The 25170-nt window shown below is 36.1% G+C and overlaps 1 protein-coding gene across 8 annotated transcripts in view; it reads right to left on the bottom strand.

Annotated features, from left to right (window-relative positions):
- LOC106092045 (ethanolaminephosphotransferase 1) overlaps positions 1-25170 on the bottom strand; it is a 26421-nt gene extending 1251 nt beyond the window's left edge. Inside the window, exons 1-9 of one of the 8 annotated variants that reach the window (XM_013258789.2) lie at positions 24942-25170; positions 17907-18313; positions 7154-7222; positions 6896-7079; positions 6575-6831; positions 6355-6515; positions 2105-2285; positions 1830-2039; positions 1720-1761 (exon numbers count right to left, since the gene is read on the bottom strand). In XM_013258789.2, coding sequence (XP_013114243.1) covers positions 1720-1761; positions 1830-2039; positions 2105-2285; positions 6355-6515; positions 6575-6831; positions 6896-7079; positions 7154-7222; positions 17907-17963 — 1161 coding nt within the window. In that variant the 5' untranslated portion in view covers positions 17964-18313; positions 24942-25170. Of the gene's footprint in view, positions 1-1719; positions 1762-1829; positions 2040-2104; positions 2286-6354; positions 6516-6574; positions 6832-6895; positions 7080-7153; positions 7223-17906; positions 18314-24156; positions 24188-24941 lie in introns of those variants that run through there. The other 7 variants (XM_013258787.2, XM_013258788.2, XM_013258795.2 and 4 more) reach the window with 7 other exon arrangements.

Below are 25170 nucleotides of genomic sequence, written 5' to 3'. Positions count from 1 at the left end.
AGTATGCAGATACATTTAAATTTTCGTTATTATAAATATTTAAAATAACAATCAAATCTCTGAAAGGTCCCTTGGAGTTTCAAGGCCAAAAATTGCAGGACTATAGAAATTTCGCAGTCAGGTGCATCAAAATGGTTGTATTAAACGATACAAACAACGCTCAAGGAGTGAATGGTCTACAGAAATAAAGTACCTATCCTATAAGCCAGGTACCTGAACATACGAATATTATACGCAAAATTCTAACTTTTTATTTTTGTAGTGCTGTATAGATATAAGCTGGAGAAAGTATTCTCAAGTGTTCTCACACTGGATTTTAAATTATATCAGAGTTTATTGGTAGAAATATGAGGAAAGGCTGTTTATCTGGCCAGGTAAAACTTTTGTATAGCTACCAGCATGGATTTTTCAAACCTTACCAAATTCAAGGTATTGAATTATATGTCAGAGTCAGTAAGCATTGTGAGCATTCATTTAGCTCCGAATTATAAATCTGAAAATGATTTTTCTGGAGGCTGCACCAATATATAACCTTTTCAATATAAGACCAATATTTCAATATATCCTCCATGTGACGTTAACATAAAGTCATATTTTTGCTCATTTTTGTAGATTGTATACATTTTGTAAAAATTTTCTATGCAACTATTAAGATGTATGAAAATGTATCTCATGGTTGGGTTAAATAGATAGGAATTTTGTATCGATTATATAAATGGAAGTTTTAAGTTCTCCGATCGAAAATAGGGCTAAAAGATGGTCAACGAATGGTGTCAATATCTACAACAAGCATGGTTGCAAAACTTTATCGATTTACCAAACCCCTCAAAGTAAAAACCAACTGAAATCGATTTTTTTATATTTCTTGTGATATCACACGCAACCTTTACATTACTACACAGTCCATGGGCTCAATTCCTTACTTACAAAGAACCTTATCTAATATCAAGAATGGGCAACCACAATGTGAGCCTAAAATGTCATGGTTTGTTAACATTGGACGATTAGTTTTGTAACAAATCAATATGTGAGGAGCGTCATATCGTAATATCATAATTATTCCACTTGTTCAATCAGCCAGTGATAATTACATTAAAAATAGCAATTAATACCATATGCTCCAGAAACCCAAGAACATTTTGTTACAAAACCAAAAAGCTATAACCACTAATTTTTCAAATGCCCCATAAATAGAAGCTTATCACATAGCAAATGCTCCAATTCTCCCACCTTTAAATTTGGAAAACTCCATAAATTACTTAGATTTAATAACTTAGGAATAATATTGATCGCCACGTATACACCTACAGTGTAAATACATTCCAACATATACATATGTACATTAACAAACTTACACATACACACACAGTAAACAAATGATTAAACAATTGATGGAAGTAACAAAACAAATAATTATAAATAATGATCACATTCCGCTTATTGAAACAAATCCCAGTGGCAAAATTTGAGGCATAATGGAGGAGGCCCCCAACTTCTGTCGGACGACACAATACAATACACACAGAGAACAAGGATGCCAACCAGGGGAATCCATGAACCAACACGAACAATACGACTTCTTTTGTTTCTTTTTTTTAATTCATTTTGGCGCCCTCTGGGTATTAGTGTATGAAAAAACCCTTTCAATGTTTTGGGTAAGTTGATGGAGCAGTTTTATTCATGCTTCGGTTCCTTAGTTAAAGCAGGTCGTTCTCTTACTTTGAAACAGCGTATTTTGAAATGGCTACACATCTCACGAACCTATAAATAACAAGAATAAAAGACACTTAAAATCTCAAAAGGATTTTATGTCTTAAAGCAGTACTCACCACTCCCTGACCGTAATGTAAATGGGCAACTGTCACAAATATCGTCAGACCCTGCACCAGCAATCGTTCCACAGTGGCATCTATTTCACTACCCATTACCTGTTTGTACCAGGGAAAACAACTTACACCAACTGTGGCCACCAGTGGCCACATCAAAATATTAAAGCCATCGCATCGTGTATCCGACATTTGGGACACTATCAAACGACACTGCAAAATCGATACAGATCAAACATTTTTGGATATTTTCATAATTTGATTATAATTCTACTGACCGCTATGTTCGAGAAAAGTGTACCAAATAAAATGAACATAATGCGAGGTTCTAAATTAATGACATTGTTGCGCGAAAACAAAACCCATATTGTGGTAATGAAAAACAACCATAGGAAAGCAAACATGGGACGTGCTGCCTCCAAAAAGGGTCTCATCTTGCCGGTTTTGTTTTTGTATGACCTGTAAAAAATTTTATGATTTTAAGAAGATCGTGAAAAAGTACCATAAGAGTAATAAAAAAGTTAAAGCGTGCTAAGTTCGGCCGGACCGAATCTTGGGAACCCACCACTATGGATTCTGCTAAAAATGTATACAAAATAATTTTAGTTGAAGAGCATAATTTTATTCTAGATGCGAAACTTTTGTCAAACCAGCAAAATTTAAAGCTTCTAGGAACCGAACAAGGATGATAAGAAGACCGGTTTACATGGGAACTATATCAGGTTATAGACTGATTTGCACCGTGTTAGGCATAGTTGTTGAAAGTCGTAACTAAATACCGTATGCTAAATTGCAGCCAAATCGAACAAAAGTTGCAGCTTCAAGGGGCTCAAGGAGTCAAATCGGTAGATCGATTTATATGGGAGCTATGTCAGGTTATTAACCGTTTCGGCCCGTACTTGACACAGTTGTTTAAAGTGATAACTGAACACCACATGTAAAACTTCAGCCAAGTCGGACAAAACTTGGGGCTCCATGAGCTACAGAAGTCAAATCGGGAGATTGGTATATTTGGGAGGTATATAAGGTTATAAATCGATTTGAACCGTATTTGGCATAGCTGTTGGAAGTCATAACAGAACACCACATGCAAAAATTCAGCCAAATTGGACGAATATTGCAGCTTGTAAGGGCTCAAGAAGTCAAATCGGGAGATCGGTTTATATGAGAGCTATATCTAAATCTGAACCGATATGGCCCATTTGCAATCCCCAATGACCTGCATGAATATTAAGTATCTGTAAAAAAATTCATGCCGCTAGCTTTACGCGTTCGACCGATTTTGACAGACGGACATGGCTAGATCGATTCAGAACGACGTGACGATCAAGAATATATATACTTTATGGGGTCTTAGACGAATATTTCCAGGTGTTACAAACGCGCCCCGGGAGCCGAGTTTGTATCGTGCTTGGATTACCAGTGCAGTGGTCGTGGGTTCGATTCCTACCAGAAGCCTTGGTCTGTCGTTACTGTGGTATCACAATGGACTTAAAATTGTTTGAGTGAGTCTGTAAAGGACTGCCACTCTTTTCTAACCTAACCCTACAAACGGAAGATTTATATTAGTATACCTCATCCTATGGTGGTGGGTATAAAAATAATTAAAAGTTTTAAGTTTGGCTTAGGTTTATACCCAACCTTAGCCAAACTTACCCACCATAATAGATATTTTTGAACACGGATAAAAAATACACCTTATGTGATCTTCAACTATGACCATATTTTCCACGGATATAGAGGAGTCCAAAACAACTCATTCTTCCAAATTTGTTTTTTGGAGAAATCATAAAAATGCGTCATTCACGTGATCAAACAGGAGATAGGCCTAAAAGTTAGATATGGGGAGATATGATCGTATTTAGACCGGATTTGGCGTGGATTTAAGATGTCAAATAAACCGTAAACCGAATTCTCGCAAATTAATCTAAAAATACGATCCAAATTACTTCAGATTTGGAGTTTATTGGGTCAAAAATGGATTTTAACAGAGAGAAATTTCATCTGCAGACTTGTATCTATGGCAGTTATATACCATTTGGTCCCTTATTACTCTCTGCACCCCATTAGTCGAATCTAGTGAAAAATGCGCCTTTTGTGAACTGAAGAAGTTTAATCTGAAGATCGGGTTAATCTAAAGATCGGTTTAATCTGAAGATCGGTTATCTTCGAACTAAATCTGTCCATAATAAAAATACCACTTTAAAAATTTTTTTTTTTCTTTTCTTAAAAATCGACATTTTTAGATTAAAAATCGGAAGATCAGCAAAACTGGTAGCACTGCTGCGAATTACCAGCCACTTGCGAAATGTTCCGCTCTCTCCAAGGTTATGGAGAGTATGGTTTATCACCATCATGTGAGGTATTTAGAGTCTAATGGCCTTCTTACCGACCAATGGCCTTCTTACCGACCAATGGCCTTCTTACCGACCAACAGTTACCGTTGAAATCGCTCTACACATAGAAGACGCATTTCGCTGAAATTTAGAACAGTGAGTTGGACTAGGTATCATATTGTCCGAACCGAATATTGCCCAGACCAGACAATACTTTTTTATAGCTGTCCTATAGACCGGTGAAAATTGAATTGTGCTAGCCCCTCGATACGCTAACCTAATATGGTCAATATTTGATCATATTTAAATGTATATGCCATATAAACATATGTATCTTCCGATGATCTCGATATAAAATTGACACTTGGTTAAATTTATTTATGGTTTGTGTATTATCATGTCCGTATGGGTTCAAATCCTGATCAGAAAAAAAATTTCAGTCGTTGTTTTCCCCCCATAATGCTGCCGGCATTTGTGAGGTACTATGCCACGCAAAGAAGTGCTTGAATCGGCACTCATTGATAGGTGGGAAGTTTGCCGCTGTTCCTTAACGGAAAAATTTGCATTCTTTCTCACAGCTTATATATATCGCAAAACACAATAAGTGAGCATTTCAAAAGTTTTCCTTTATTTCACTTCCCAGTACTTTGCTGTGAGGGGTGAATGGTAAACCCCCTCACAGCTAAATACTGGGCGTTAATTTCAAAACATTATTAAAATAAAATACAATTAATTGCACGCAAAGTCAACTTTAAAAAAGAAACTATTATAAACACAGTGTTTATATTGAAAATTTATTGAAATGAATGAAACAAGTTTTCTCTACAACCCATTAACCCAGCAACCCTGCAAACATTTTCTATTATAAAAAAAATTTTCCGCGATTCTTCCACATTAAGTTTAAGTTTGCGGACAAGTTCACCCAAGAGTCAAGAAATAAAGGGTGATTTTTTTGAGGTTAGGATTTTCATGCATTAGTATTTGACAGATCACGTGGGATTTCAGACATGGTGTCAAAGGGAAAGATGCTCAGTATGCTTTGACATTTCATCATGAATAGACTTACTAACGAGCAACGCTTGCAAATCATTTTCAGTGAATCATTTTCAGTGAAATCATTTTCAGTGAATCGACAAATTTTGTTCAGCGATGAGGCTCATTTCTGGTTGAATGGCTACGTAAATAAGCAAAATTGCCGCATTTGGAGTGAAGAGCAACCAGAAGCCGTTCAAGAACTGCCCATGCATCCCGAAAAATGCACTGTTTGGTGTGGTTTGTACGCTGGTGGAATCATTGGACCGTATTTTTTCAAAGATGCTGTTGGACGCAACGTTACGGTGAATGAACACATTTCGAACCGAACACTGATTTTGGTAATAAAATTCAATGATTTGCAAGCGTTGCTCATTAGTAAGTCTATTCATGATGAAATGTCAAAGCATACTGAGCATCTTTCTCTTTGACACCATGTCTGAAATCCCACGTGATCTGTCAAATACTAATGCATGAAAATCCTAACCTCAAAAAAATCACCCTTTATATATATATATTCTATTACTCGTCATATTGGTCATACTAAATACCAATCATCATATAAACAAAGTAAGAATAATACCTGGTGTTGTGGAAGTTGTCCACTTCAAACATAACATAATTCAATGCAAGTCCTACACTCCAGGTACAAATATAAAAACCATCGCGAACAGTTAACTTAGCCGATTTATATTGCTTTTGAAGCAATACCTTGCGTATGGATTATTAAATGATATCCTAAAAGAGTGTTTCGCGACTCTTACGGACGATTATAATGCAATGTGTCGTATGAAAACCGTCGCGAAGAGTTCCTAAAACTACCACATACGCAATGTATTTCCTAGTGATATCGTAGAAGAGGGTTTCGTGACTCATGCGGAAGAAAAACTGCATAAATATTCTCCAGAAGATTGTTTTCTTCATTACGATGACGAACGCTCGTCCCAAATTATTAAAAATATTTGCAGGGAGGTTGACAAAATAGGCTTAAGCCCGTATTCACAAAACTTAATGAAGCCTTAAAATAGGTTAATTCTACAGTTCTATAATATAGACCTATTTGAAATTAAGCCAACTGAAGGTTAAATCATAATTTTATAGAGACATGCTGAAGATTGTCATTGAAAAACATAACAAGCATACATTTCCCTAATACTTACATGTAAATATTTTTCAGAATTATAGGATGACTGGTAACAATACCCGAACCGATGAGTATAACTTCAAAGATGTTTGCCATGGAAATGTTATAGGTTTCAAGACGATAGCGCCATATACCCGGCCCCACAATTGTAGTTAAGAAAAGGGTAATGCTTACACCCTGCAACATAGCACCGCATTAGAGATTGATAATCAGACAATGACAATTGCTTCACTCACCCACATGGTAAAATCATATCCCCAGGGCAGAAACATAACACCCGTATTATATTTCTCCACATGCGTCAAATAGAAATTCAGAAACACATTCCATATCACAAAGAACATGCGATAAGGTGGCAGGTCATCAGTGCCAAACAAAGAAAACATATAGATGGGTATGAGTACAGCTGAATACGAGTCCAAGCCATGATCGAATAATTCACCCAAAGGACCACTGGTTCCTGTCCGTCTTGCCTGTTTACCATCCATGCCATCTGCAAGTAAGAATTATGTCATAGAATCGGTTAATGAAGATAAAGCCTATGGATACTACTGTACCCAGATTGTAGTAAAGCATTATGTTCAAGGCCGCCACCGACCACACCCAACGGGGAACTGTGTTTTCAGCTGGATTCGCCGCCGCAAAATCCCAATCATAGTAGGCCAACAGCAGAAAATTAATGACTGTCATAAGAAATCCCACAAAAGTCAGGATATTCGGCGCCAGCCACATGGGTAAAAACTGAAATTAATAAGATGTACTTGGATTTTAGGAATATAGAATTATATCGAGTTTTAAATGTTAGACATACATACCTCCACACATTTGTTCCAAAAAGGATGCATAACATAGACGCTCAGATAACTTGTGTCAATACTGCTGTACTGTAGATGAGAATTTCATTATTAGTAGTACTTGTTTTCATAAAGTTTCTAAAATTATTGACTTAAGTTGGTTGGCACAGAAACGAACAGAGCAGGCAAGATATACCTAATAATGACCTTGGTGGGCAAAGTAAATGATGTCTCCCATTGGAAAGAGGCTAATTATCGGTGATTTGTGGTATCACAATGGACAAAAACGTCTAAGTTAGTCTGATGGCAGACTGCCATTTTAACCTAACCTAACCTAATTATGAGTGCTAAATACACTATTTAACAAAGGAGGACGGAATATAACTCTCATATATGGGCAGGAGCTCCAAAATTATCCTTGGAGCTACTTGACCGGGTTCAACGGAGAGCGATGGTGTTGATTGGGGATAGGATAGGGTATCCAACTCTATTGCTTCCCTTGAACATCGTCGGAATGTGGGTAGCGTTGTATTGCTCTATCGTTATTTTCATGGCGTGTGTTCCAGGGATATTCGTCTTCTTATGCCTGACGTTAGATTGTTCACCAGGAATACAAGATTTGCCAGGAACTCACACCCGTTAATAATTGATTGGCCAGCCGACCGAACCATGAATTACCGAGAAAATTCATTTTTCGTCCGAACCATTCGTATGTGGAATCGACTTCCGGCTAATGTCTTTCCCACTGACATCGACGTTCAGAAATGTAAGACTAATATCAATGAACACTACTCTCTCTTCCCCCCTCCAACCCTTAACTTTCCTAATTGCCAACGCAATGCACTGCATATATAGGGGACATACCCTGCGTTTTGGTTAGGTGAAAAAAAAATTTTGTCCGATGTCTCCAAAATTTGGGATAGTCAGGCCCTTCGACACCCTTTATCAATTTGGTCGAGATCGGTTCAGATTTGGATATAGTTGCCATATAGAACGATCTCTCGATTTAAGGTTTTGGGCCCATAAAAGGCGCATTTACTGTCCGATTCCGCCGAAATTTTGTGTAACCCAGTTTACTGAACACCAAATTTTATACAAAATTCTTGTTTTGGGATACCATGAAAGTGCAAATAAATTTGTGTTTAATCGATGCATTAAATGATTTAACCAATTTCGAAAGACTTGGTTCCCAACGGATATGTAGATTCTAGTAAAACGTGTAATTTTCTGGAGTTGAGTAGTGTTTAGTATTTTGTGGTAACCCAAAATACGAAAAATATAAACAATTTTGAGTCCATCAACCGGGAGGAACGCCCTACCTTAAAATCAACTAAGTAGGCATGTAAGTCATTAGGGACAAAATAGGTTTCAAATGGAGCGTATTTGGGAGTAGAGTTCGAATCTGACCCCAGGTAATTTGGCCCCAGAATTGCGTTGTTATATGAACAATATCAAGTTATGGTTCATTTCAGACCATAATTGAACTGAATATTGGAGACCATAGTAGAAGTTATTGTGTAAAATTTCAGCCAAATCTAGTAAGAATTGCGCACTTTAGCTGACGAAGTAAAATAGGGAGATCGGTTTATAGGGGAGCTGCATTAGGCTATAAACCGATTCATGCCATTTTCGACATGTATGTAAAAAATTTCAGCTAAATTGGATAATTGCGCCCTCTAGTGGCTCAAGAAGTCAAGACCCCAGATCGGTTTATATGGCAGCTATATCAGGTTATTGACCGATTTGAACTTTTCTCAGCACAGTTGTTGAAAGTCATAACAAAACACCTCATGTAAAATATCAGCTAGGTTATGGACCGATTTGAACCATTCTTAATACAGCTGTTGGAACTCATAACAAAACACGTCATGCAATATTTCAGCCAAACCAGATAGGAATTGCTCCCTGTAGAGGCTCAAGAAGTCAAGACCCCAGATCGGTTTATATGGCAGCTATACCAGGTTATGGTATATAATATGGTTCAAATCACCTGTTATAACTGCCATATAATAAACCGATATGGGATCTTGACTTCTTGAGCCAGTAGAGGGAGCCGATCTGGTATCTTGACTTCTTAAGCCTCTAGAGGCCGCAATTCTTATCCGAATTTGCTGAAATTTTGTACAACGGCTTCTTCCATGACCTGCAACATACATGTCCAATATGGTCTTAATCAATCTATAGCCTGAAACAGCTGCCATATGAACCGATCTCCCGATTATGCTTCTTGAGCCCCTACAAGGCGCAATTCTTATCCGAATGCCCTGAAATATTACCCAATGACTACTACTATGTTCTACAACTTTCAATTCACTTATGGTCCGAATCGAACTATTACTTGTTTTGTAACTTCACAACTCAATATACATACGGGGGAGACCCCAATCCCCCGAATTTTTTTATGCCATGGTATTAATATTTTCGTCTAAAAAAATCACAATGCTTATCAAATTTGTAAAAACGTTTCTTGGCCTTCAGTACGTAAAAGACAACCTTTAGACGGAGAATGTTTTAAGTCATTCCTTCCATTTATTATCAATTCAAATACATGTGTGCATGAGGTCCCAGGAAAATCGATTTAATATGATTAGCTATTTAACGCAATTAATTTGAGGGTCATTTGCACAGAAAACAACAACAACAATTAATTAATATGTAGTTTGTATGTTAGCAATGTGTCATTAGCTGCTGATGATGCTGATAACAGCCTACAACTCTTATCGCATTTGGGACGCAGTGTCTTTGGATTTATTTTGATTTGATTTACATGGGAAAGCGTCGAGAACCTCATCTCATTGAGAAAAATCTCTAATCAAGTAGCTGGACAATATGAAAAAAATACAAACAATTGTGAGAAGAGAGCATAACCAGAGAATATATCAGCTCAGCTCTTCACGTGGTCAATGACATTTCATTTAATTTGCCCCGCTTTTTTGCATATCAACGACGTTAGGCTGGCTAAGGCGGATTGGAGGAATGAATGGAAGATTGCTGATCATTTGAAAAATTACAACAACAACAACATCATCAGCAGCAACAAATGGGTAAAATAGTATAAATAAAACCGACAGGCAGCACAATAAATAGAATAAACGCTAAGAACTGGTGATGATAAGATGATAACAGCCACAGAGAAGAGCAACCAACTAGCAGAGTCTATGGTTCAAAATGAAAAATTTTAAATTTGAGCCAATTATCATGCTATAGGAAACGAAACAGATGGATCCGGTTTGAAAACGAACTTGCTTTTAGATCCCAATATTATTTTAGGCCTTATAAAATTGAATTCCAGATGTAAACGAAGTTTCAATAAAATCTCTTAGGGATTTAAAAAAATCTAAGGAAACATTTTAAAGAGCATTTTCCTCTAAACAAAATTTAAAAAATCCATATACAATTTCAAAAAAAGAACTTGAGGACTTTTTTCTAAACACAACATTTCAATAACATTTTTTTCAACAACAGTTTCTATGAAATATTTCGAAAGACATTTTGATGAAGTTTTGTTTTCGGCGACCGCGTTGGTAGGGAGCTTAAATTCTATTACCACCAACGACTAGATGTGGTATACAAATTTGTCTTTTTGGGTCTGATATCCGGTTGCCTATCTAACTTTGCTTAATGTGGGATAAGCCTCGCTGTTTCTTCATGGAATGTTTTTGAGAAAATTTGCAATTAGCTGTTATCCACAACACCGGTATGCTAGGGGAACCAAAAGTATTGGATTATTCAAAGAAATTTACGAGTTTTCTAAAAGACATTTCAATTTACTTCGGTTCATGGAATACTTTCTATTACAGCATATTGTTGGCTTGGAAAAGCTGAGCTAATTGAAAACCTTTACACAAATCAAATGAATCATTTTCCATTATCGAAATAAACTTAAAACCATAAACCGATGGTTTACTTCGCATTCCATTCGTCATGGTGATAACACGATTTTACCTTAAAAGTACATGTGCTTGAAAAAATCTTAACGGAATGCTGCACGGATGTTGATGACCTAAATGAAATGACACAACTTTCAGCAGCAAATCAAAAAGTTCTTCAGAAAATATATATTTTGTAACCCTCAAAGGTGCTTTCCACAGTTCTTTTTCGGTTTACTTATGCTTGCATTTCATTATGCATTAACTACCATTGGCTTTACGTAGCCCCCAAAAAAGCAATATATGATCTTTAATATTGATTCCCTGTCACATTTGATATTCTATAATATTTCGTCTACTTTAGCATACGATAAGAACATAGAGACATTTTTATCGATCAATCTGTCTGCTAGGCAAACTTTATGAAAATCCATGATTTATTAGCCCAATATAATGACAAAGAAAAAAACTGCAGCCCGCCTGTTATCACGACCATTGATTACTTTCTTTATCAAACTTGAATAAAATTGTGCACCTTGTTGCTATTTGGTTGGCCAATTAATAACTACCTTCAATTCAAATGAATAGCATTTAAATGGTCATTTGTTGTCAGTGTTTTTAAACGTCTGTTTAAGCGACGCTAAATTCCTTTTTTTAAGATGAGAACTTTATTTATTAATTTAATAGATACTAAGCCTATAGTAAATACAACAAGTAAAAAGGCATTGGATACCCACCATAACTTAAGCACCCAAATTCGACACGGACGTTAAGTTGTCTAATATATATTTCACTGTTCAATTTTGTAGAACAAAATATTGGTCTTTTTGACAGATATATACAATTATAAACCGATCTGATCCACATTAAGGACGGATATCGTGAGGCTCAGAAAAACTCACTGTTTAAAATTCAGCGAAATCGAGTAATATTTAAAGCTTTTATGGGCTTCAGTCTCCTTATCTGCAGATCGGTCTATATGGCAGCTATATCTAAATATAGTCCGACCAGAACCATATTTAGGTCGGATGTTGAGAGGTATTAACCTACTCACTGTTTAAAATTTTAGCGAAGTCGGGTAATAAATAAAGCTTTTATTGGCTTCAGACCTCTCATCGGCAGATCGGTCTATATGGCGGCTATATCTATATATAGTCCTAACTGAATCATATTTAGATCGGGTGTCAGGAGGCTAAAAATAACTCACTGTTTCAAATTTTAGCGAAATCGTTTAAAAAATAAAGCTTTTATGGGCTTCACGCCCTTTATTGGCAGATCGGTCTATATGACAGTTATATCTAAACATAGTCCGATCAGTACTATATTTGGGTCGGATATTGGGAGACTTAAAACTGCGCACTATTCCAATTTTCAGCGAAACCGGATAAAAAAAATAAAGCATGTATGGCCTTCAGACCCTTTATTGGCAGCTATATCTAGTCCGATCAGAACCATACTTAGGTCAGATGTCGGAAGGCTTAAAATAACCCACTTTTTAAATTTTAGCGAAATCTGGTAATAAATAAAGCTTTTATGGTCTTCAGACCCTTTATCGGGAGATCGGTCTATATGACAGCTATATCTAAATATAGTCCGATCTGAACCATATTGACGTTAGATATCGGGAGGCTTAAAATAAACCAATGTTGCAAATTTCAGCAAAATCGGGTAACAAATAAAGTTTTTATGGTCTTCAGACCCTCTATCGGGAGACCGGTCTATATGATAGCTATATCTAAATATAGTCCAATCTGAACCATATTTGGGTCAGTTGTCGGGAAGCCTTAAACTACTCACTGTTTTGAATTTCAGCAAAATCGAATGAAAAATAAAGTTTTTATTGGCATTAGACCCTTTATCGGAAAATCGGTCTATATAGCAGCTATATCCAAATATGGTCCGATTTGGCCCGTTCAAGAACTTAACCAGCGCGCATCAAAAAGACGTATCTGTGCTAAATTTCAGCTCAATATTTCAATTCTTAAAGGCTCTAAAGTGATTACAACAGACGGACGGACAGACACATGGACATGGTTAAATCGTCTTAGAATTTGACGGCGATCCAGCAAAGAAGTCTTTTGAAAGCAAAAACGGTGGCACGCGCAAACCGGAAAGACCAAAAGCCCGATGGAAAGATCAAATGGTGGGAGACACCTCGAAACTTAGTGTCAGAGATTTAAGAATGAGCGCAGAAGATCGAGGCGCTTGGAACGCTATTCTGCGTTCGGCTACTGGAACAAATGTTCTGTCATAGCCAATTAAAGTAAGTAAGTAAAGTTAGATATATAGCTTTGGCTACTATGGCCACCAGCTATGAGAACTTTTAAATTAATATTTTTAAAATAAAGTCAAGCAGAGATTAAAAGTCGACCTCTCGATTTCTTTGGTCTATAATTTCACCATGAATCTTCTTTTAAACGAACAACGCTTGCTTGCATGATCGAATTTTAATATCAAAATGCGTGCTCTGTTAAGAAAGTTCATCGAGCACTTTTTCAATTTTATGGTCAGTTTACGTCAGTTTACGTCAGTTTACGTAAATAAGCAGAATTGTCTTTTGGAGTGAAAATCCGCCAGAAACATTGCAAGAGCCACCAATGCATCCAGAAAATGTCACAGTTTGGTGCGGTTTATGGGCTGGTGGCATCATTGGACCATACTTCTTCAAAGATGATACGAATCGTAACATAACTGTGAATGATGAGTGCTATCGTGAGATGATATCGCCCAAAATCCAAGAGCTTGACTTGCATTGACATGTGGTTTCAACAAGACGGTGACACATGTCACACAACATGCCAGAGGCGAGTTCGGTAAACATTTTATTTCACTTTCGGATCCTGTACGCCTAGATTGTGCGATTTAATGCCATTAGACTATTTTTTGTGGGGTTATGTTAAAGCTCATGTCTATACTTTGACATAATTATATTATGTTATTATAATATTATTCTATATCTTGTGTCTATACAGACAAGCCCGCTTCAATTGACGCATTGGAAGACAACATTGAAGAGTTCAACGTCATAGGCGGACAAGCTAACCTCTGCGCTACGCACAGAAAAAAATAATAATCGTTTTCAATCACAAAAATAACTGATTCAATAAATTTTTTGATTCAAACTGCTTGTATCACAAAAGTGATAATATCGATCTTGGTTTTTAAGAAAGTAATTGAAATTTTTCAATTAAAAAAATTGCATTTCAATTGATTTTTTAATTGATTTAATTAAAAAATTATTGAAATTTTTAAAATTTTGAATTTATTTGTTAATTGATCCAATTAAAAAATTATTGAAATTTTTCGAAAATTTGATTTAATTTCTATATTTGGTACACAGATGTTTACCTCCTGGGACATGAACTTGAGGAGCATTGTTTGGGCAATGGTCCATGGTAGGGGTGCCCTATAGATTTAATTTTGCTATCGTAGTAGTGTCTTGTGCACAAAGTCGGTAGCCCTTTGCGGATGAAGGACTCCATCAGGTTGATCCGGCATGGCAACCACGGTATTGGTATAGATTTGTCGAAATGTGCGACTATGGGTCTTTGATATCTCCTTACCTATTATATTGTACAAACTAGCCTTAAGTTTAATTGAAAAAAATTTTGCGATTTTTTTTTCGGTGGTATGACCTCCAATTCCATACTAGGCACATATGTTTAATGTCATTGAAAACGTCATGGTACAAAATTTCAGTCGAATCAAATAAGAATTCGGCGTCCTATGATCGGTTAAATGAGAGCTAAGCAAGGTTATGAACCAATTAAGACCATTCTTAGACCATATTGGACGTTAAAATGAAACACCTCATGCCTAATTTCAGCTAAATCAGATATGAATTGCGCCCTCTAGAGGTTTAGAAAGTATAATGGGAAGATTTGTTTATATGGGAGCTATATAAGGTTATGAACCGATTTAGATCATACTTCGCATAGTTGTTAACAATCAATACAAAACACTTCAAACAAAATTCAGCCAAATCGGAAAAGAATTGAGCCCACTGAAGGTTCATGATGTCAAGATCCAAGGTCGGTTTAAATAGCAATTCTATCAAAACATAGACCGATATGGCCCATTCACAATCCCAACCGACCAACACTTAAAGATAGTTAATATCGGACGGACATGACTTAATAGACGTAGAATATCGTGAAGATCAAGAATATACCTTGCTGGATCTCAGATCAGATCAGATCCGCCCAGCCTGTGGCGGAGGGTATAAAAATTAAGAACAAAATTTTAAAACTTTTTTTGAATTTTTAAATTTTTTGAATATTAAAGATAGAAGTTAAATTTTAAATGCTGTCTGCTTTAAAATTTTCGAATTGAAATCATATATGTATCTCTTATAAAATAACTCCTAGAGTATGAACTTGATCCACATTTCTTAAAACTTCTTATTTTTTGACATTTACTCGGATGTACTTACATATATCCCATAATTTATATTCTGTACTCTAAATCGTAGAGCCATACGAATCACTTCATTGGCCTTTGCCTAGCTAAACCTTCGCTGAAATTTTGATGTTTCACTACACCTTTCTCTGATTATGATCAGCCATGGGGCAATATCCGCTTCATATGAAGTGAGGAATACAAAAATAAATGAATTTTTCGATTCGCCGGCGATTAAATTATAATCTGAGGTTATAAATGTCGAATTTGCTCGGATTTTAATATGTACATACTCGTACATGTGTATATTTTATTAAACATTTTTGAAGGAGGTGGGAGCGTGAAATGAATTTATTAAGTCACGGGTGATTTAAGCAAACGTCCAATGAATATAAAAAGAAACGATGCAATGTTGAAGCACGTTTAAAATGCAAATTTATAGATCTTGATTTATGTGACTAAATCCAGACCGTTTACACTGTGTTTAAGGTAATTTAACCCTGCAAACGTTTCACTAAATCTGCATTCAAGGAAGTGGAACACCATCTCACCGATATCATTTTTATACCCTCCACCGTAGGATGGGGGTATAATAATTTCCCCATTCCGTTTGTAACACCTCAAAATATACGTCTAAGACCCCATATATATATATTAAGTCGATCTAGCCATGTCTGTCTGTCGAAAGCACGCTAACTTTCGAAAGAGTAAAGCTAGGCGCTTAACATTTTGCACAAATACTTTTTATTAGTGTAGGTCGGTGGGATTGTAAACAACTGTGCTAAGTATGATTCAAATCGGTTCATATCCTGATATAGCTGCCATAGAAACCGATCTGGGGTCTTGACTTCATCAGCTTTTAGAGAGTGCAATTCGCAATTCTCGATTTACTGTAATTTTACACGTGGTGTTTTGGTATAACTTCCAACACCTGTGTCAACTATGGTTTAAATAGCTCCATAACCTGATATAGCTGCCATATAAAACGATCTGGGATCTTTACTTCTTGAGCCTCTAGAGGGCTAATTTGGCTTTGTACAACAGCTTTTCTCATGATCTTCAATATACGTGTCAAAAATGGTCTGAATCGGCCTATAGCCTGATACAGCTCCCCTAAAGCGCAATTCTTATTCGAATTGCCTGCAATTTTACAAAATGTCTTCTACTATGGTTTTCAACATTCAACGCGATTATGGTCCGAATCGGACCATAACTTGATATAGCTCCAATAACTTAGCAATAATTTTTTTTTTATCCTTTGTTGGCCTAAAAAGAGAAACCGGGAAAAGAACTCGAGAAATGCGATCCATGGTGGAGGGTATATAAGATTCAGCAGGGCCGAACTTGGCACGCTTTTACTTGTTTTAACTAGAAAACATAATAGCTATATTGCGGTATAACAGTATATCTCTTTCCTAATGTTATTGTACATGGTTTAACAAAGGCTCATCTAGCCAATTTGTAGGCCATTGTGATATCACAGGGACGACAGACCAAAGCCTCTGATGGAAATCGAACTCACCACACTGTCAATCCCAGCTTGCCAACAACTCGAGCACTCGACTCTATACTAACTCCCATAAAAATTAATATCCAATGTTTGGTATGTACTTGAGTTTTCTCAGAGCACCAAATGTATGACAACTTTGTTCTTGAAAACTGTACTGAAGAAAAGTTGACCCAAAATTTAAGATTCTTCTTATTCGTGGGAATTTAGCAATGAAAACGAGCCAAAGAATAAAACTTGAATGAAATGATTCTTATTTTACTTTATAAATGACTCTCCAATTATTATTATTTGAAAAATTATATTCCTAAACTTGGCATCTTATCCTAAAAAAAACATTTAAAGACGCTTCCATTTGTGAGGCTTTTTTGCGTCTTTAACTACGGTTCACAGTTGTCTTGTCCCGAAGACATTTTCCTAACTTTCAACGATATATTGACCTTCATTTTAGATTTGCGTCTTTAATGAAAAGACGCAAAGTTAAGGATTTATTACCCCACTATTTAAAATAAAAAATCTTTAATATGAAGGATATACTTTTCCCCAAAGGAAATGGTTCCTTAAAATGTTGGAAAACATGTTTAAATTTAAAATTGGCTCGAATCTTTAAAATTAAGTCAACCTTTTTTGTCAGTGTGTGTTTTGCGTGACTATCTCTTTTAGCACGTGAGTTTGTTAGCGCGGGAGAAACTCACTCGCACATCTCTTATGCACTACCCACACTTTATGCATAATTAAATGGGGTATTATTAACCCCTCTTGAAATGCTCTTAAGTGTCATAGACATTTATAATTGACACAAATGTTGGACAATAATCCATTGCGAATGCCTAGAACAAAAGCCACAACCATGTGAATTGTAAGTTTGTATTTTGCATGTGGTTCGTTTCCCTCGCTGCCAACAACCAACCCTTGGGGGTCTACAGAGGGGTTGATTGTATGTAAATAGAATTAAATTAAATTATTGCTCTTTTGGACTATTCCACACTGAGGTACTTACCTTGTATTTCTCGAAGCCCTTCAAATGGGCTTCCGTTAAATATTTAACGCCCAACATGTTGTCTGTCTGAGTGCCGGTCCCCCAACTGAATTGGCAATCGTCTTGGGAGGCACAAGCGTGAGATGTCTAGGTCCCACAAAAGCCAAACGCTTACTGTGGCCGTGGCGGTCAGCTATCAGATGTGGGTGTTGCAGTTTTTTTTCTTTTCTTTTTTCGCGCACTCGTCCTTCGATTCACTACTTTTGCTTTTAATTACGAAAATCCTCAATTTTGTTTATTTTGAATTGTATGTCGACTGCTCTTCCGTTTTTTTTTTTTTTGTTTATTTTTCCGTATGTCTGAGCTCGTTACACACTATCTTCCGACTGTGGCAAAAAATCGTTTTGAATTTCTCTGCTGTCTCTCTGCTTTACGCGCAAAATATAGAAACAAAAAAGGTGTTATCACCACCGATATGCCGACTTTAGTCAGTTGTGTGAGTAGCGGTTTCACGGTTATCGCACAAGATTCTAAATTAGTAGAAAACTGATTAAAGGCGGCAGCATTTCGCACAGTGTAAACATGCTTTGGCCCATTTTGGCGCAAACATAAAAAAAATATGTTTTGAAAACAAAACAAAAAATAAACAAAAGTTGCAACCAGTAAAAGTGTGCTAACTTCGACCCGGCCGAATTTTATGTACCCTCCACCATGGATCGCATTTGTCGAGCTCTTTTCCCGGCTAATCTTTTTAGGTAAATAAAGGATAAAAGAAAAGAACCATACCATAGTAGATGTCATTCTGCACAATTTCATCGAAATCTAGTAAGAATTGTGCCCATTAGGGGCTGAAGAAGTAAGATAGGGAGATCGGTTTATAGGGGAGCTGTATTAGACTATAAACCGATTCAGACCATATTCGACACGTATGTTAAAGGTCATGAAAAAAGCCGTTGCACAAAATTTCAGCCAAATCGGATAATAATTGCTCCCTTTAGAGGCTCGAGAAGTCAAGATCCCAGATCAGTTTTTATGGCAGCTGTATCAGATTACGGACCGATTTGAACCATTCTTAACATAGTTATTGGAAGTCAAAGCAAAACACGTCATGCATAATTTCAGCGAAATCGGATAGGAACTGCTCCCTGTAGAGGCTCAAGAAGTCAAGACCCCAGATAGGTTTATATGGCAGCTATACCACGTTATAGACCGATTACAGTCATACACATAGCACAGTTTTTGCAAGTCATAGCAAAACACGTCATGCAAAATGTCAGCCAAGTCGGATAAGAATTGCGCCTTCTAGTGGCTCAAGAAGTCAAGATCCATGATCGGTTCATATGCCAGGTATATCAAAACATAAACCGATATGGCCCATTTACAATCCCAACCGGCCTACAGTAATAAGAAGTATTTGTGCAAAATTTCAAGCGGCTTTCAAGCTTTACTCCTTCGAAAGTTAGAGTGCTTTGGACAGACAGACGGACGGTCAGACGGACGGACATGGCTAGATCGACTTAAAATGTCATGACGATCAAGAATGTACATATATACTTTATGGGGTCTTAGACGAATATTTCGAGGAGTTACAAACAGAATGATGAAATTAGTATACCCCCATCCTATGGTGGAGCGTATAAAAACTTAGAAATGCTTATTTGGGTTTCATTCAAAATCTGCATGACCAGTCAGGAACACAATTAAAAATCATCAAGGTGCCTAGATTTTTAAATTTATTTCCCAGGATATTAAACAGTGTGCAAGTTTAAGAAGATCTTTATGGGTTATGGGAAAGATTGGGACACCTAATGGCTATTTTAAACGGCAATAACTAATAGGAGTAACAACCACTTTCAAGAGGGTATCTAGATTTCAGGAAAGTTATTTCCCTGAATGGTGTTCCGTTTTTAAATTAAGAGAGATTTTATGAATTTGAAAAGAATAAAGCAAGGACAAATTGATATTGGATTCTACCGGGCGTCTTCTCTAATCTGACAACAACAAATTTTATATTGAAAATTTTTATTTCCCTGTTATAAAAAATCACACATTTAGCAAATTGTTTTTTTCAATTTGGCATCTTTCAGGAATTAACTTTTTTTCAAAAGTTTGCCTTCTTAACAGAAAAAAAAACAGATTGACGACATTAAATTGCCTAAATAATGCGTTAAAAAATCACACACTGTGCTTTTGATGAATAAAGGAGAAACATAAAAAAACGTTCATTTCCTTTAGAATATTTTTGCACACATTCTTTCTAAAGCACAACAGCGTGTACACTACACAATAATGAGAATGTCATATGTTAGCATGTATGAATGTGTATAACTTTATATGAGAACATATAATTTAATAGTTGACTACAGTGAGTGGCATTCAAAGTCGTCATAAACGGGACACAGCGAAACAAAAACGAGCAATACACATAAATATGTATATGAGAGCTATATCTCAATCTGAACCGACTTTCAAACCGATCGTTTGAAATTTGTTGTTACTACGACCATATAAGTGCAAATCCTGCGATAAATATGTATGAATGCTTCATCCAAATTGGAACCGATTTTGATGAAATCTTGCAGATATGTTAAGATCAGTAACAAAACAATTCGTGCTAAATTTTGTGTAGATCGGTTACAAATTGTGTTTATTACAATGTTATAAGTGTAAATCGGCCGATACATATACATGGGAGCTTACCCGAATCTGAACCGATTTTGATGAAATCTTGCAAGTATGTTAATATCAATAAAAAAATCCGTGCCAAATTTTGTGTAGATCGGTTGAAAATTGTATCTTCTACGGCCATTTAAGTAAAAATCGGGCAATACATATATTGTATATGGGAGCTATATCTTAATCTGAAACGATTTTTACCAAAATCAATAGCGTTCGTCCTTGGGCCAAACAATTGGACAGCAAATAAGACCTGCACTTTGATTACAAGAATGCATGGACTCACAGACGGACATGGCTTAATCGAATCAGAAAGTCATTCTGAGTCGATCGGTATACTAATCAAGGGGTCTTGTTCTTCTACTTCTTAGCGTTGCAAACAAATTCACAATCTTATAATACCCTGTACCACAGTGGTGGTGTAAATGCAATGCAAATTTTGCCCATGAACATTCCACTAAGAAACAGGGGCAAACTTCTCACATATCAATGAGTGCAGTCCGATTCAAGTTTAAGCTCAATGATAAGGGGCCTCCTTTCTATAGCCGAGTCCGAACGGAGTGCCACAGTGCGACACCTCTTTGGACAGAAATTTTACACGGCATAGTACCTCACAAATGTTGCATGCATTAAGAGTAGAAAACCACCGCTGAAAATTGTTTCTGATGATCTTGCCAGGATTCGAACCCAGGCGTTCAGTGTCATAGTCGGACATGCTAACCGCTGTGCTACGGTGGCCTCCAGTGGTGGTGTAAGGTATAATAATTATAAAAGGTTTAAAGCCGCCGATCAGGTTTTGTTAGGATGTGTTATTTTCAGAATTCGATTTACCTATCATATTAGAAACGAATTATACTGGGTAACTAACACGAAGGGCTACCAATTAAAAACGATATGATTTATTGTGTGAAAATACTTTTGACAATATTTATTATTGATTCAGGCTATTTAAAATGTATGGAAGCAATCCTATTTTCAGAATATATTGACTATTGCCTTGACACTTGCTCCGTGTCAGTCATCTTCATATTAATCCATTCCCGTACAATGGCTTTCTTCAGCGCATCCATACTGGCATATATTTTAGTCCCTGCATTGCTCTCTACAAAGTCCTTCGGATTGACATCTGCCAAATAGGACAGCCACTGAGTAGACGAAATGAAGTACGGGACTTTTTTTGACCATCATGGTTTGCACGTGCTTTATATGACGGCTCGAGTCATGTTGGTATGTCCATCGGCGGTCATAGCTGTTCATACCGTCACTTGAGATCGAAAATAACTTGATTCGGTTAGATGATAACGATCAATTTGGTAGTTTACGATTGGAAAGTCGTTCTTCTCAGAGAACATGATGTTCGAAAATTCACCATGTTCGTGCAGCTTGCAACTCGTTTTTTGACGAACTCAGACCGAATTGAGGCCAAAGGTGGGCATATCGAGCAAAAGCAAATAGATTCTGAAATTTTATTTACTTCCACAAGTAGGACGGAATTCTTACTTAGATTTTCTTTTTCGAGGTCACTTTTCTTTAGTATTTACCAAAAAGTATTTTCATGCTATTTCTTATTGGAATTATTAGGACCAAAAGGAAAAAAATGGAAGGGATGCGTTTTCTATTTGCAAAAAAAAAAAAATATCTACTTATAGGACGGGACGGTCTAATGTACAAAGGCGATGCAATGTGGTAAGGCAATTGTAAAAACACAATCATAGCGTCAATGAAAAACAGGTTTTATACTCAGAAGACCACAAAAACTTTTTGAAATCTTTAAAAAAACGGTGCACTAGACGTTGTCCGTATATGAACGGCTGTGGACATTTTCGAACTTTGAATATTCAAATTTCCTAATTGAACCTAATTTTTAATTTTTTTTTTTGTAAAATAAGGGATATCCAGACAGGCGAACATAGCTAAGCCGAACCAGCAGAAATTTTTGAGTCGATATTTACATTTTATTACAGCCACAGTAGTGGTGCAGGGTACAGTTTGTGGTTTTGTAATAAATTCCATATAAATGTATACTTAGTTAAACGATTTTATGCTAAGACTTAAAATACTCAATATCCAACTTTGGACGTCGGGTTATCGTTAACCGATCGCCATAATATTTCGTATTTTCACTATGGAAAATACGAGGGTATGCGTTTAAAATTTCTTTTTTTTTTTTGTTTTTTTGGGACACTCTAATGTACATAAAATGTTTTCAGACTCATTCAAACTTTAAATGGGTGTACATACACATTTCATAGGGATGATGTTCATAACGGTCGGTGCATAAAATCAACAACAATAATTCACAGAATCATCCCCACATTTTGGCAAAATGGCTTCAAATTCTGACGATAATACACGCAAAAAAAAAAATTATTTCACATAAAGGAAATTTTCGCCAAGTGAACTTATTTTCTGAAATACGTTGGACTTTGTTTACTATAAAAGCACATGCTTTTTTGCAATAAATTTTTGCAAGAATTTGTGACAAATATGAAGTTCTTTTACCTTGACAATACTTTCTTTCTTGATATCTAGAACATATTATTCGTGATTTCAACTAGTTCCTCTCTCGACTGAGCTTTTCACTATACTGATTGCTTTTTGCTCAGTCATAACAAAAAAAACATTGACAAGCATACAATTGCAATTATATACAAACCCATGGGCTTGCTTGGGATTATTTTCTCTTGTACGTACACAGTAATGTGAGTATGTGTGTGAGAATGTGTCTATACCAGTGAGGATCACACAATTACAATTATTTGCAAGCCCATGGGCCTATTTGAGATTTCATGTATACGCACAAAGCAATGTGCAATAAGATGGTTTTTTTTTTTGCCAAATACTGAGACCATACGTCCAAATATTCATTCTTTCTCTCTAGTAGAAAAGACACAAGATAATAATTATTAGTCCGGTACACAAATAATCGTTTGCGGCTATCGAATTACTTTTGCAAATAAAGAGTTTTTGGTTTTACAACAAAAGAAAGGACCTTTTACCGTAGGCTAACGTTTAATATGTTAAAGCGAAACCTTACTCGATTACAATAAAAGAAAAACTTCGTGATAAAAACAATTTGTTTATCGTAAAAAAGTCCGAACCGTTTTAATATTTTTTGCGTGTATACATAAGATGATTTTTCTTTCACTTAAGATAACCTTAAAGCAACGGTCCACTTTCCGATACAGTCCACACATAGACCGATTTGACTTCTCAAGGGCACATAGGGTGTATTTTAAATCTGATTGTGATAAAATTCAAAATTATCAGTTGTGTTAGCCTTTTCGACATCCTCGCCAATTATTGTATTAATAGGTTCACTTATCTATATAAACCATTGAGATTGATACCCCGATTTTATACCTTGAGAACAAATTTAAATATTTGGTTATATTTGCCCATGCTCTACGTCTGTTTTATGTACGGTTCTCATATTTTCGATCAATCGATCCGAACTATGATTTCAACAATACTTATTTTTCAGTAGTATTTGCTTAAAAAGAAAGTATGCACAACACAAACACCTAGCTGCGATCCAATGTTTCATTTCAGTTTAGCAAAACACACGTGATAACGAATTTGCGATGACACTCACTGTATGGATTCTCACCGATTATGTTTTTGATTTACAAATAATCACGCGTTTGCCATTCTCAGAAGGCAGCAACAACAAAAACATCAGTCTGGGAAAGACGAATTCCGAATCATTGACATTGAGCTCCAATTGTAAAGCGGTCATTTGGCGGATGAAAGCCCATTAAGATGCTTCAGATTAGCGATATGGTCGCGGAACTCAACCGTGCTCTAAACGTATACCATTAAATTTGGGCATTAGCCTTAAATCAACTAAAAAACAACAACAAAGCAAAATGTTCAACCAAATATTGAATCGAACAATGCCGTGATTAAATTCGTTTCTAATTTTTATTTTAAAATGACGGCAATAAAATAGAGATTGTAGTTTTATTATTTTGTCTTTCTGATTAAGGGCAGCCATCATTTGTATTAAATTTTTTAATGCATCAACATTATCCTGGAGTAAGTATGTTAATTGGTAGCCATAATTCATTCCAATTTTATTCTCTTTTTTGTATCGAAAGGTCGATGTTTATTTACGTCTAATTATTGTGGACTTAAAAAGTTTCGTGATGATTGGACTGTAGAACGAACTTGTTTTGAATTCCCCTTCTTATTTTTGTTGTTTTAATGGCACATAATTAAAAGCGAGTAACAACAATGAGATTAAAGCACAATCGTCGTATAAGAATATTTAATTATCCATGCATCGGTTTGCTCTCGCTCATATGCACATCCGAAGGTATACAAACACACATGTTTGCATATTTTTAAAAATGAATGAATGATATTCCCACATCGTACTTATGACAATAAAGATGATAATGATATTGAAAGAGAGAGAGAGAGAGAATGTCGTTGATTACAATAATGACCGTAACAATTATGACGTTGATAGTAGCGTTGGCCGCGAGTGTTCGGTGTCGCCTTATTACGCGCGTAATTCAATGCTCCAATGCAATGGAGCAAAGCAAATTAAAATTTTATTTTCCAGCACGTCTGCACCGTCCGATTCTAAAGACTTGACTGAAAT

The sequence above is a fragment of the Stomoxys calcitrans genome, chromosome 3 (assembly GCF_963082655.1).
Source record: "Stomoxys calcitrans chromosome 3, idStoCalc2.1, whole genome shotgun sequence".
NCBI classification, from domain to species: Eukaryota; Metazoa; Arthropoda; class Insecta; order Diptera; family Muscidae; genus Stomoxys; species Stomoxys calcitrans.
The sequence above is the reverse complement of the archived record's forward strand: the minus strand, read 5'-3'. Positions and strand labels throughout refer to the sequence as shown.